The 12,553-nt window shown below is 49.4% G+C and overlaps 5 protein-coding genes and 1 non-coding gene across 6 annotated transcripts; 2 read left to right on the top strand and 4 right to left on the bottom strand.

Moving 5' to 3' along the window:
- Positions 1-3,876: 3,876 nt before the first annotated feature.
- Positions 3,877-4,273, bottom strand: EI90DRAFT_3069217 (uncharacterized protein). Its single transcript, XM_039061144.1, has one exon. The coding sequence runs from the start codon at positions 4,132-4,134 to the stop codon at positions 3,913-3,915; it is 222 nt and encodes a 73-aa protein (XP_038913168.1). The 5' UTR covers positions 4,135-4,273; the 3' UTR covers positions 3,877-3,912.
- A 60-nt stretch (positions 4,274-4,333) lies between these two features.
- On the bottom strand, positions 4,334-5,601 carry EI90DRAFT_2929557 (release factor; the record flags this gene model as incomplete). The annotated part of the gene is made up of 6 exons (XM_039054989.1): positions 4,334-4,490; positions 4,530-4,675; positions 4,734-4,823; positions 4,876-4,983; positions 5,035-5,493; positions 5,545-5,601. Coding segments are annotated over 6 exons (1,017 nt in total), but the record flags the coding sequence as incomplete, so codon positions are not given.
- A 462-nt stretch (positions 5,602-6,063) lies between these two features.
- On the top strand, positions 6,064-10,049 carry EI90DRAFT_3281600 (uncharacterized protein; the record flags this gene model as incomplete). The annotated part of the gene is made up of 15 exons (XM_039066829.1): positions 6,064-6,145; positions 6,200-6,331; positions 6,381-6,493; positions 6,552-6,638; positions 6,686-7,459; positions 7,515-7,845; positions 7,899-7,959; positions 8,015-8,187; positions 8,236-8,325; positions 8,376-8,549; positions 8,600-8,900; positions 8,951-9,026; positions 9,078-9,118; positions 9,171-9,599; positions 9,652-10,049. The coding sequence occupies 15 exons, from the start codon at positions 6,064-6,066 to the stop codon at positions 9,866-9,868; spliced, it is 3,081 nt and encodes a 1,026-aa protein (XP_038913166.1). The 3' UTR covers positions 9,869-10,049.
- A 69-nt stretch (positions 10,050-10,118) lies between these two features.
- Positions 10,119-10,209, bottom strand: EI90DRAFT_t181. Its single transcript has one exon. It is a non-coding gene; the product is annotated as a tRNA-Pro (tRNA).
- A 97-nt stretch (positions 10,210-10,306) lies between these two features.
- On the top strand, positions 10,307-11,614 carry EI90DRAFT_3069209 (S-adenosyl-L-methionine-dependent methyltransferase). The gene is made up of 4 exons (XM_039061143.1): positions 10,307-10,427; positions 10,497-10,597; positions 10,654-10,949; positions 11,010-11,614. Exons 1-4 carry the CDS (start codon positions 10,375-10,377, stop codon positions 11,535-11,537), a joined length of 978 nt encoding a protein of 325 aa, XP_038913165.1. The 5' UTR covers positions 10,307-10,374; the 3' UTR covers positions 11,538-11,614.
- EI90DRAFT_2998980 (uncharacterized protein) lies at positions 11,306-12,535 on the bottom strand. Its single transcript, XM_039056275.1, has 3 exons — positions 12,353-12,535; positions 12,203-12,290; positions 11,306-12,130 (listed from the first exon to the last, which is right to left on the bottom strand). Exons 1-3 carry the CDS (start codon positions 12,399-12,401, stop codon positions 11,743-11,745), a joined length of 525 nt encoding a protein of 174 aa, XP_038913164.1. The 5' UTR covers positions 12,402-12,535; the 3' UTR covers positions 11,306-11,742.
- Positions 12,536-12,553: the final 18 nt, after the last annotated feature.

The raw sequence follows: 12,553 nt of genomic DNA, 5'->3' as shown, positions 1-12,553 counted from the left end.
GTCGGAAACATGAATAAAGGTCCCCTTTTTCTATTTTTATTGTCCGCTGCCTCACTTGCCCAGTAAAGTCGATATATCAGGAAAATCTTCTGGGCACTTCGGGCTCGATCGATGAGTGGCGTCTGTGGCGATGGGGCTTCTTCATGCGGTCCCTTTGCATTGATGTGGATGGATCTTGAGGGTTGGATGCGCGAGTTTTGGTTAATTGGTCGATTTTTGGTGTGCCCGTGTTATTGTTTCTGACTTTCGCCCCTGAGTCGCCATTCTGACGTTCTATGATGCACTTAGATTCCTTTCCTACTCCTTATCATCCATTTCCATCCCGAGACGTTTGCGACTCCCTGTTTCGAAAAACTCGACCTCGCGCGCTTTTATAATCCGGTGCTTCTCATGGTCATAGAGCACCCAAGCGCTCTCCTGAATCTGATGTGGATTCCTTCGACAACTTTTCCGGGGACATGAACGTGCCCGATGCACCCAAAGAGCCGAAGAGAAATGAGGCTTCGCCTCCTTCCAAAATCAACATCAATATCAAAATGTGTTGTAATCGCAAAACCGGACATGATGGACTCAGGATTGGGGAGGTGGGCAGTTGTAGATCGCAGCGGATCCTTGAATATATGTCATAACATGTGTTACAAGGTAGTAATATTATGGCTGAAAAATTATGGCGTATATAAGTTTTGATGATAAAATCCTCCTCATGCAGGATTTTAGATAACCTGGAACCCTAATCCTGTCATGCAGCAAGATCGAGGGAAAATCCTGTCACGGAAAATCTTACCCCTTGCCAAGATTTTCCACGAAATCCTCACATCCGCATGGTTTTGTCATGGAATCTTTTCCCTCAGTGTTCCACTGCAGCGACCATCGGGCACGCCATTCTCTAGTTGGTAGATAAAATATCATATATGGAGCATTGTCCACCAAATCACTGGTGCTGGGGGAAAGTAGGTAAACGCGGTGCTCATCAGCCGAATATCCACCTACTTGATAGTTTGGGGGCACAAAACATGCAAATTATTGTACGCCGTCCCAATTCGATCGGAAAACGCTATGATACCAGACATTTCTGTGATCCCAAAATTGGAAGCGACGGTGCAGTTGGGCACATAGAGGAACTGTAGAGGAACTGTAGGAAGTGAAGCGCAGTCACCTACTAGCGATCAAAACAACCAGGGATCTCGATAACCACACCAAGTATATCGCGCTCGGCACATCGCCTTTGATAAAATGGCTTGTTTGCGGGTGTTGACGTCGAAAGTGCCTTATCCGTGTTTGGTTTCGATCCACGCAGCTGAGCCTTGCCGCGTTCGCGTTTGACATCTGACCTGGTGCTCTGGTATAGGGCGTGTCTCCTGTGCATGGGAAAATAAACTAGGCAATAAATAGCTAAAATCTCTGATTCCATCCACGAAAACTATCTGTTGCTTCGGTCCTCATGTCCACCACGATGCTCGCTCAAGGCAGTGAGCACAACATAGAGCAGACAGACGAGCGCAGTAGCCGCCGCGTCTCAAGCTTCCCCGGAAATATAGAAGTTGAGCTAGAAAGTGTGAGCACATCCAGCGAGTCCACCGACGACGACTCAAGCTCCACAGACCCCGGAAGAGTCGCAACAGATTTCGACGCAGCAACGACGATGGATTGGATGAACCTCATGAGTCCGCCTTTTGGTGGTGCCCCGCGCTCTCTGGCATCTGTTCCTCAGAACTATATGCGTTCTCCTTTGGGCAGGATGAGGACAAACAGTGTACCGCGTTCGAGTTCACCTCGGTCTCAGAAATCGGTGGTCCGACCCCCTATACAACTAGCGGACAAGCCCGTAAGGGGGATATCTCCCTTCAATGAGTATATACCGCCTTCCGCTGCGGACTTGCAACGATTATCGAAGTCCCTGACACCGAAACCCTCAGCTGAGATTGCCCGCTTCCCCCCAGTGGATCAGGAGCGGGTCCAAAAGACAATAGAGTCTATTGCTGAGTCTATCAACTGGACGCGAGCTCTCACTGAGGTATGCTCAAAATCTACTTCGTTCGCTGCCACTAGCTCATGTAGTTTCACAGCATGATGACAACTTCAAATCTGAGCACGACGCCGCTCTCGCTATCCTCTATGTTTTGACGGTCAAACTTAATCAAGGTGTTCCTAATAAGCATCTCCCTCTCTATCGATCTTTGCAGAAGTGAGTTTGTGTTTCTTGCCAGATACTGTAGCCTACTCAACAGGTCCAAGAACCGTTAAATCTCTCGCTAAGTGGTGCCAGGATGTTATCACGCACCGGGCTGGCTGGGAATGGCCCATGGTATCTGTTACGCTTCGCGGGTATATCCAGAAGCTCAAGGACATCCGTGCTGCACTCGAGGTGGGGTTATACATGCGATTGCCTAGGACACGGACTAAATATCCCTTCTTCAAGATTGATTCTGACCCTAACACATTAGCGGAAAGACTCAATGCAAAAATTGAAGCTCACAATGCTAATCGAACCGAGGCCGAAGCCATTCGCCAAGCTCGCAAACAAAAGGAACTGGAAGACAAAGCTGCAAGGAAGCAGGCTCGTGCTGAGATTCGTGCCCTCCATCAGCAGTTTGTTCTTATGAAACGAGCCCAGGCGGAAGGTGTTGAGGTGACTGATTATTTAGAGGATGATGCCTCTTCTCGCCGTCAGATTCAAGATAGTGAATCTGAAGGGGGTTCCCGACCGAGACTGCCTGTAGGGTCTATTCATACCTCCCAATCTGGAGCAATTGGCCCCCCTCCGCCCCGGTCATCCATCACTGCATCGGACAGGCCATCGATGTCCTCACTCGGAAATATCCTACACCACGAACACAGTATTGCTTCACCACTACAACCTAGGAGTCCCTCTAGGGAACGGCTGACGACGTCAGCACTAAGAGCACCGCCTGTGACTGCAAATACATCATCTACACATCAGGAAAAAGCTCATTCTCTCGTGTCCGTTCCATCCTCCAAACCATTGCCTCACCGCCCGATTTCCATGTCAAACCTTAGTGGCTCGGTTCCACGCTCCCCTCCTAGAAGCAATGCTAGCTCAGAATCGACGAACCCCCAGAGTCGTGGAAGCGGTGACACTGAGCCGCGCAGAGACGGCGGGGAATCTGTGGCACCCACATCACCAGAAAGGCTTAACCGACCACAATCTCCTATTCCTCCTATCCATGTCACTCCAAGTACAAGTGCGCGATATTCAGTGTCAGCGAAGTCGGAGCCTCGAGTGGAAAAACAAATGTCTCAGAAGAGCTCTGATGCGACTCCTTCCGCGCCACCCGAATATGATTCTCCACGACCCGCCCCTCCTGATTCCCACTACAATGTTGCCCACTCTCCAAAACGCACAAGCAGTTCCAGCAATATGAACGAACTTGAGGCCATGCTCAACCGCGTCTCAAACAAGCCTGGACCTAGCATTGCTCCCACAGTGGCACGCACAACAAATGCCGGAGATGACCTGGACACGTACCGGGACCTATCCTATTTTGGGTCACTACCCCATTCCCAGAGACCTGACAGGGCTAAAAGTCGCCCCCAGGCCCGCCCTGCCGAGCCGGGACCGGGGAACGCAAGTGTGAAGAGCCCATTTACGGAGGCATCCCCGCTATCCGAGGACGCTGAACTCGCCACGCAACCACCGACGGTAGGCACTTTTTCCATATTCCACGACACAGACTTAATGTTTTTACGTCGCAGTACCCGCCCATAAACGAGCAAGGATGGATGAAGTCCAGCCACCGCAACGGGTTTGGCACACGGGCCCAGTCCCCAGGTGTACACATTAGACTTTACGAGTCTGAATATCCTCCAGGGATAAACGAGGTGCTTGACACGGCTGAAGGGCCGTTCTTCCCTCACATCGCTGAAACTGTCATGCGATCTCAAGTCGATCCATCACATATGGGCGATAATCCTAATCGCCCGACTAAATATCCTAGTCCACCTGAAATATATGAGCCAAGTGTTGACACGGCAAGGGGTAGCCCAAAGAAAGGGAGTTCTGGTAGTATTTCTCGTATCAGTAGCAAGCAAATGGGTAAGATCCCGTCGATTGCATAGTACGGTCGGAGATGAACAGATGACAATGACAAGTGGGATTCTGATTTGTTTCTTCATTTAACTCGGCATCCTGATGCATGCACACTGCATTTGCATGGATTACCCACTCCATGTAAAAGATATTGCTGAAATCGCTGGCTTATGCCTGGAATAATGCATGGTCCACCGTGAATTATTTACTACCATGACCCAACCCAACTCACTGTGTGGATATGTTTGAGCATGGACCGATGGAATTTACCTGGAATCGACAATGTTAACTGTTCTCCAGCAGGTCCTCAATCATGGCCATTTCCTGGTTGCGTTTGAGTTCTGCGATCAACTCCGTAAGACGTTCACCTTCCATTACTTCCGGGAGATTATTGAGAGAGTGACCTATTCGATGGTCGGTCAGGCGATCCTGAAAAAAGTGACTTAGCCCTACTCTATGCCATCGGGAGAATATAAGGCACTTGGGGAAGTTGTAAGTTCGAATTTTCTGACTCCGATCCGAGCTCTTGACGAGATCCCTGCGAGTGTCACGCTGTTGCTGTAATGTTTCTTGTATTTTGATGTCAAGCAATCGTGCTCTAAGTATCTGCCAAGCTTTCGTCCGATTCTGCATGTCGGTGGCGTGTCGGCGTCAGAGTTGGAAGCATAATGAAACCCTGACTAACTTGGTGTTGAGATCGCGAATCTTGCATGGACACAGTAATACCAGTTGGTTCGTGAGTCAGCCGCACTGCAGATTCCGTACGATTGACGTGCTGGGAAAGGCATAAGTTTCTGCCACGGCTGGAATGGTGGACATATGCGCACCTGCCCCCCAGCCCCCCTTGCCCTCATCACTTCCACCCTCACGTCTTTGGGATCCACAACGTCGTCCATGGTGTCGGTGGAGCTGGACTCATCAGAACTTGGAAGGACCTGAAGAAGATATGGAGTCTGGAGTTTGTAGCCGACCGGAATTGCACACACCACCAACGCCACAGTACTAGTGTGTACTCTTCCTTGGCTCTCCGTTGCGGGCACCCTTTGCACCCTATGTACACCACTCTCCCATCTCAGAAAGTCATAGGCACCCTCACCCTTGACTTCCAAAATAGCATCTTTCAGCCCCCCACCCGAGCCTCTAGATCCATCCGTGTCCGACGAGCTGACAAGCTCGACCGAAAAACCACTTGCCGTTGCCACTCTCGTATACATGCGCACCAATTCTGCTAAAAAAAGCGTAGCTTCATCTCCGCCAGCCCCGGCCTTAAACTCCATGATAGCAGACATTTGAGTGGTTGAAGAAGGAGGGATGAGAAGACGCGGAAATGTTTGTGATAAGGTCTCGGATAGCGATGCGAGGAGTGAATCGCGTTCCTCTGTGAGAAGGGTGCGCATGTCTGGATCTGTTTCATCTGGTAGGGCAGAAACTACGTAACGAAAGCTCTTCAAGGATTGAGCGACATGCCGCATCGTGACTCAGACATAAAGACGCACTTCCATTGATTTAGTCCACTCATCCCATGTGCGTTGCAATGGTTCCAATTGCTTGAGAGTAAACGAAGTTCTTATGTGATTAGAAGAAAACCCGTCGCCGGTCTTAGAAGGAATTATTATTTACTTGGTTCAAGTCACTTCCATAGCAACGACCCAAGCTCACCTGTTCCTCCAGAAGTCGTTCACGCTCTTGCACTTTTGCCCGCACAACTGTGAGAATACGAGAACTTTCCAGTTGACCCAGAAGGTCAGGACGCTTCGATAATCCTGGAGCTGGTCTATAAGCAGCACTTGCGTAGCACTTATGGAATGTCTTTTCCCCTCTCCCCCATGTTACTGAGAGCGAAGGTATTTTGACTCTCTGCGCAAGAGGCTGCCACATTTGGAAAGCCTGCACGTTGCATCCGTCAGGATTGACGCGTGAATTCAAAGCCCATCCGTCACAGTGGAACCGCCTTGTCCCCAGGAAAACAGCTTTTTGGAGACCTGGCGTGTGCCAGCCAAATCCTGGTTTCAACAATGAGTTGGAATGGCAGTGTTCTGGGATATAGTTTACTGCGGTCAGCGGGTGATGGCCTTCCCCCTGGCACACCTCCAACGCGTCAGTAACCACGGTCCGTCGGATTAAGATAATGTACTAATTACTCTATGGTAGGTGAGTTCAAAGGCCCGTGGTTGTCGACGCAGCTCTCCTTGGCTGGAACAATAGGCTTGTTTTCATTTCTGGTGTTCTGCTACTGCCAAACACGTTGGCCATTGTTATATGCTCCGCGGACGAAGCTCAAAGGTATCCCCGTCCTTCTCTATTTCAGAGTATTACTCAACCAAATTCAAAGGCTTTTCGCCTCATGATGCTCATGCGCATACCTCCTTCTCTGCTTGGATCCTGCCGACGATCCGCACGTCAGAATTCACAGTACTGCAGACTGTTGGGCTCGATGCGGCTGTGGTAAGTTTATGCCTACATGATCACTTCTGCGCATCCCTCAATGCTCCGCTTCGATCAGCTGCTAAACTTCCTCAAAATGTCATTTCAACTCTTCACAGTTGCATCTTTGCTCGCCCTGTGCATTTTAATGCCCATCAATTACCACGTAAGCAGGGGCTCTCACTATCTCTCTCCCCCTCATCATTCGTTTAGAACAACATTGGATTCGATGACGACGACGATGATAAAAACGGGGATGACAATGATAATCCATCTTACGCCAGGTTATTCCGGCTCCTCCCGAGTCCTCCGAAACAAGGGGTCCCCGGCGACGATTGGATTGGTCGTCTGAACGATGCAAATTCTATTCAGACCCTCCATCTTCTTTTCACATACGTCTTCACCATCCTCACCCTTCGCTTCATTCACCGCGCATACCAAAGCTTTATTCAGTCACGTCAGATCTTTTGTCTTCAACTTGCACATTCCGTGCCAGCCCGAACTGTCATGATCACCGACCTTCCTGAGCACCTGCGGGGTGAACGCGCACTCGCCGAGTTCTTTGAGAATATGGAGCTTGGTGTGGAAAGCGTCAGTTTGGTGCGCGAGTATGGTGCCCTTGGGGAGTTGATTGGGAAACGTACAGACGCATTACTGAGTCTGGAAGCGGCATGGACAAATTACGTCGGGAATCCGAGTGCGGTAGAGGCCTACGATCCTTCCGTAGATATACGGTCCGATCCCATCACAGGAGGATATCATGGCGAGGACGTAGGAGACGAGGAAGCGCAGCGGACGCGACTCGTTGTTCCTCATCGTCCACGCCCGACAATCCGGTCAACATGCTTTAGTCGTAAACGAGACGCTCTCGAGTACATTGAGCAGCGATTCCAGGCAGCTGACGAGGCTGTGCGACGGAAACGGCGTTCAGCCAAGCTGAAAGCTACTCCAGTGGCATTTGTCACTTTTGAAACCATGTCCAGCGCTGTAAGTAGTGGTTTCAAGTTCTCAGGCCGAGTCATTTACTATCTTATCGTTATAGCAAGTGGCCGCCCAAGCAGTCACCTTAGCCGGAAAAATATCCTTGGCGCCTGAGCCGCGCGACGTTGTTTGGCAGAACATATATATTCCATCATTCTCCTACTTCACACGGCGTGTCACGGTGTACGCTTTTGTAACTGTTCTTTTCCTTTTTTGGGTCGTTCCAGTCACGACTTTAAGTACCCTTCTTAACTACGAAGAGATCCAAAAGGTTGCACCCTGGCTGGGAGAAATAATTGACAAGAGTCCCAGTATCCAATCCTTGGTACAAACTACATTGCCGAGTACAGCAGTCATTGTTCTCAATGGACTGCTCCCATTCTTTCTGGAAGGTATAGCCTTACATGTTTCTGACTCTACATTTGTGTAACGTAGAGCCTTCCAGCAACATCCTACATTCAGGGAGAAAGAGCACGTAGTTTGGTCGAATACTCGTTACTAAAGAAGTATGTCATGGCTGAGTCTGTTTCTTTGTCTCCCAACTAATTTGTTGGGATATAGATACTTCCTATTCCTCCTTATCAACGTCGTATTCATCTTCCTCTTCACTACCACCTATTTGGCCTTGATTCAAGACCTTGCAAATTCTCCCGCACAAGTTCCAAAGAAAATTGCCCGAGCCCTGAGAAAGAGTGACGCTAAACGTTTCTTCGTGTCCTACGTCGTTTTCCAGGGTAATTATCTGCAGATCATCATTTCACGATTGCTGAGAATATCGCTAGGGCTGGCTATCATGCCATTACAGCTCCTCAATCTAGGAACCATCATTCCCCGTGTATTCTATCGCATTTTCTGGACCAGAACACCCAGAGGTACTGGAATAGCCAGAATTTCCGATGAATCCTCCTGACAACTTCTTCAGACTTCGCCGAACTCAACGCTCCACCAATGATTAATTACGGCGCCGTTTACCCCCCAGCTATCCTAATCTTCGTTGTCTCATTAATGTACAGCGTTATTCAACCACTCATTCTGATCTTCGGGGCCATTTATTTCGGTGTTGCATATGTCGTTTACAAGTATAAGCTGTTATTTGGTAGGTGATCACTTTTCGGGTACCGTCAACTACCTCATCCTTGTCATTAGTCTTCTATAAACCATATGAGTCCAAGGGTGAAGCATGGCCAATAACTTTTGCCCGGCTTATGTGGGGAATAGTGCTTTTCCAGGTTTTCATGATGGGGATCTTGACCCTATCTAAATCTATAATCCTTGCTTCACTCATGCTTCCGCTCCTGGTTGGTACAGCGTACTGGGGATGGCGCATGCACCGTGAATGTCGACCATTTACGGAGTTCGTAGAATTGGACAAGGTTTTTGAGGCGCAGCGGAGCGGAGCAGATGCCATGACTCGCACGCAAGGGGAACACATAACTGCCTCTCACACGTTCGTGGTCGTGGTCTCTCAGCGTTGAGGCATTGATTTTCTCTTAACAGGCACCTGAGCCGGATGCGGTATTCCCAAAATGATGAAACTTTGTACGTTGCTCCAGAGGACAGTCGTACAGACTACGTGAGTTTGGCCTATATCATCCGAATCTGACTTGTTCTCATTACATGTCAGTCCCAGCCTCCAATGACTAACTTCTACTATGGAGTCCTTAAGTTCGTCAGAAAAGAACCCATCGGTATTTCCTTCATTGAATTTCCCTCGCAGCACCGGAAAACGTCGCTATGGGCATCCAGCTCTGGACGGTCTTTTACCACAGCCCTGGCTTCCTCTCAAGAAGGGCCAAACCCTAGCAAATTTCATCGACCGCGACGATGGCGAAGCCGCAAATGGCGCCAGCGGGAAGAATTCGGATAACCACACGCAGGCGGTTGTTCTGACGCTCCGTCGCCGTTACAACACTATACGAAAAGATGTGAGGGACATTGCTGGTCGACTAATCCGGAAAGACAAGCATCCAGGCCAAGAAGAAAGACTTCCGACACCTGAAGTTGCAATGACTGAGGCGGGTCGGGAGAGCCCGTCAGGGCCGTCGAAACCACCATCTGTGGCTAATTCTAACCCTTGGCATGATACTATTTCGGGGTCTTCTCATCAGACTCTACAGGCCCGGACCAGGCGCTTGAGCTTTGATCCGTGAGCTTGTACTTGTACTTCCAGTTTCTCGACCTAATGACCACTTTGATAGCGCAACTGGGATTATCAACCTCCCAGACGATGACGGTGACTGGATCGAAGGCAGTGGTTTGGGGGACAGTGACTCCGAACGTGAAGGTGGTAGTCCAAGTGGCGAAGTTGAAGGTGGCGAGTCATCTGGGAGAACGGCCCATCGACGCCGTTCCGTGTATTGGCATCATCCCGAGAAACGCAGGGTCAGCGGAAACTTCAACCAGACAGGGCAGTGAAGCTGTCACTCCCATGACCTCGTATTCTTATCGCGGTGCAGATGTATGTAGTCTTGCATTCACCCCGTGAGGGTATCTCGCCCAACAGTCGAAAAGATCGAGTGCACTTCAGAGACTGGTGCTGCAATGGTTTGCGTGAGATGTAGATTATTTGATAATGAGACAAATTAAAGGTTGTGCGTTAAATTGCACGATCCTTTGCATGAACATTCTCCATGCCATGTAGTTAGCATGGGGAAAAAAAAAAAAGGGGCCTCACTGGGAATCGAACCCAGGACCACTCCGAATCAGCAATCCCTATGGGACCCAAACGGAGTATCGTACCTCTAGACCATAAGGCCATCGGAGTTATGGATTCGGCAATCCCAAGGTAAATGTATTAAGTCAGTGGGGCGAATATGCGTGGGAGTCCACCGGTTAATTAACAACTGAAGTGTACTCGGAGGCCAACTGTCACTCCGGTCCTCAGAATTGGTCGTCCACCTACCCCTCCACTAGACTTTTCAATGGCTACGTTTTCCAAATCGAGCTTTAACTCCCTCGGGTACGCTCTCTTTCGGTGGGTTGAGAGCTTGAGGCATTCACAGTCCTGGACGGATATTTATGCTCCCGATCTCATAACATGCAGTCCATCATATCCATCATTACTGTTTGAGACGATATACAAATACCATGCCTCATGCCCAGAAGCCCATTGGTCTCGAGCCGTAGACCTTGGTTGCGGCACTGGTAGGGATGTTCAATCAAGCACTTTGAGTCCCCGCCAATGCCAACGATCTAAACAGGACAAGCAACGCTCGAATTAGCTAAGAAGTTTGATCATGTTGTCGGTATAGACTCCTCTGTGGGCATGATTCAAACTGCCAATGAGAACACAGGTGGCGACACTTTAACCTCATCTTTGCGCATCGGGGGCAGGAATATCGAATATAAGGCTGGGAGTGCGGAAGCGTTCCCGTTCATCGGAAATGATTCGGTGGACTTGATAACGGCAGCTCAGGCTGCGCATTGGTTCAAATATGAAGACTTCTGGGCAGAAACATCCCGATCACTGCGCAAAGGAGGTTCAGTGGCACTGTGGGTCCGTCCCAGTATTAACATTCCAAATTTGATATTCCCTCATATCACCTTACCCTGCTAGTGTTACTCTGAGTTTCGATTGAAAGGTCACCCTTCCTCGACGCCACTCATTAGCGCCTATGCATCAGACCGGTCCCAACCCGTGGGGAAGTATTTTGAGCAACCAGGCCGCGGGATTCTAGAGAATCACCTTCAGGCAATTCGTTTCCCCACTTCGCCGGAATGGGATGCATCGAGTGCGAAACGAATCTATTTCATAGGGAATCACTACCCAACTTCAACTTCCGTTCCCCTTCACGGAGGTCCAAAGGGCCTAATCAGCCTTGACAATGAAAAAGATGAGGCAAGGGAGGTGATACTGAATAAGAGGGTTAGTTGGGACGGTCTAACACATTATCTCCACACCTGGAGCGCATTGCATGCGTATTGGAACGAACACCCCGAGGATAAGGGAAGAAGTGATGGTGACATCGTTACCAGATTTGTGGGGAGCTTGAGAGACATCCTCAAGCAGGATTTGGGGATGATTCCAGCTGAGGTGGAGCTGGAGTGGCCCTTGGCACTCATCATGCTCAAGAAAGCCTCATAGATGGCTGAAACAGAATAACCAGAGGCTTGTATATAAAACATCTAGTAGGACCTCAATACAAAACGCCAAAGGCCGAGGCATGGGTAACTTGGCCACCAAGAAGGGTCAAATCTGCCCAACTACCTGGCAATGAAAAACTTGAATAACTCGGTGTTCACACCACGCTCAAAAAAGAGTATCCCGGATGGCTTTCAGATATTGAACGTTACTCCCACTCATCCTCACCGTCCTTGCACCAAGGGAGGTCGTCATCGGATGTCGGCTTGGGGGGGTAAACCTCTTTCTTTGGTGTGGGATCAATCGAAGGTTTGGGCTGATTCGGCTGAAGCGGAGGGACATTATATGCCTTGTCAACGCAAAGGACCTGGCCAATATCAATGTTATCGCAGACAGCACTGATATAGGGATTATTGGCGTAAAGCATTGCGCCACTGAGACCGAATTCGTCCGAAATCTTTTGGCAATAATCGCCCACTGATACGGTGTAAGTCTTGGTGCAGTCCGCTTGAGAGGAGCCAAGGCAGAGGCACTGGCTAATCTCAAGATTAGTGCAGCCACTGTTGATGGTTGGGTTGAGAACAGCAAGCTGGTAACTGTAGTATGTTAGAAGGAAATAAGTCATTTTTCGTGGAAGAGCATCGGATCAAATCTGCCTCACGACTTACGTGGAAACATTGTGTGTTTGGGAAATGGCATCGCATGTGTCTCCCTTAATCACAGTATAGTTACGAGTACAAGTGAAGGCGAAAACAACTGAGTGCATTAAGAACCAACATTAGTGGATGGCGTTTCAAAATGTCACGTTAATCACAAACATTGAGTGTGAAGCGCAGCGATAACGAGAATAAGAACGCGGGCGATCATATTTACTGTCAGTGGTAATAATGAACGAGGGGGAGCAGCAGACACTGCCCGGCACGTTAGAGAAAGGACTGAGGGGTGATAACGATTCTGGCAGAAGAAAAGAAGAGGGGGTTATAATGAGTCTGATGGTGATGCCACGAATTCGCGCTATG

Source organism: Cantharellus anzutake, assembly GCF_015039405.1.
Source record: "Cantharellus anzutake strain C23 chromosome Unknown EI90scaffold_44, whole genome shotgun sequence".
In the NCBI taxonomy this organism is placed as follows: domain Eukaryota; kingdom Fungi; phylum Basidiomycota; class Agaricomycetes; order Cantharellales; family Hydnaceae; genus Cantharellus; species Cantharellus anzutake.
The sequence above is the reverse complement of the archived record's forward strand: the minus strand, read 5'-3'. Positions and strand labels throughout refer to the sequence as shown.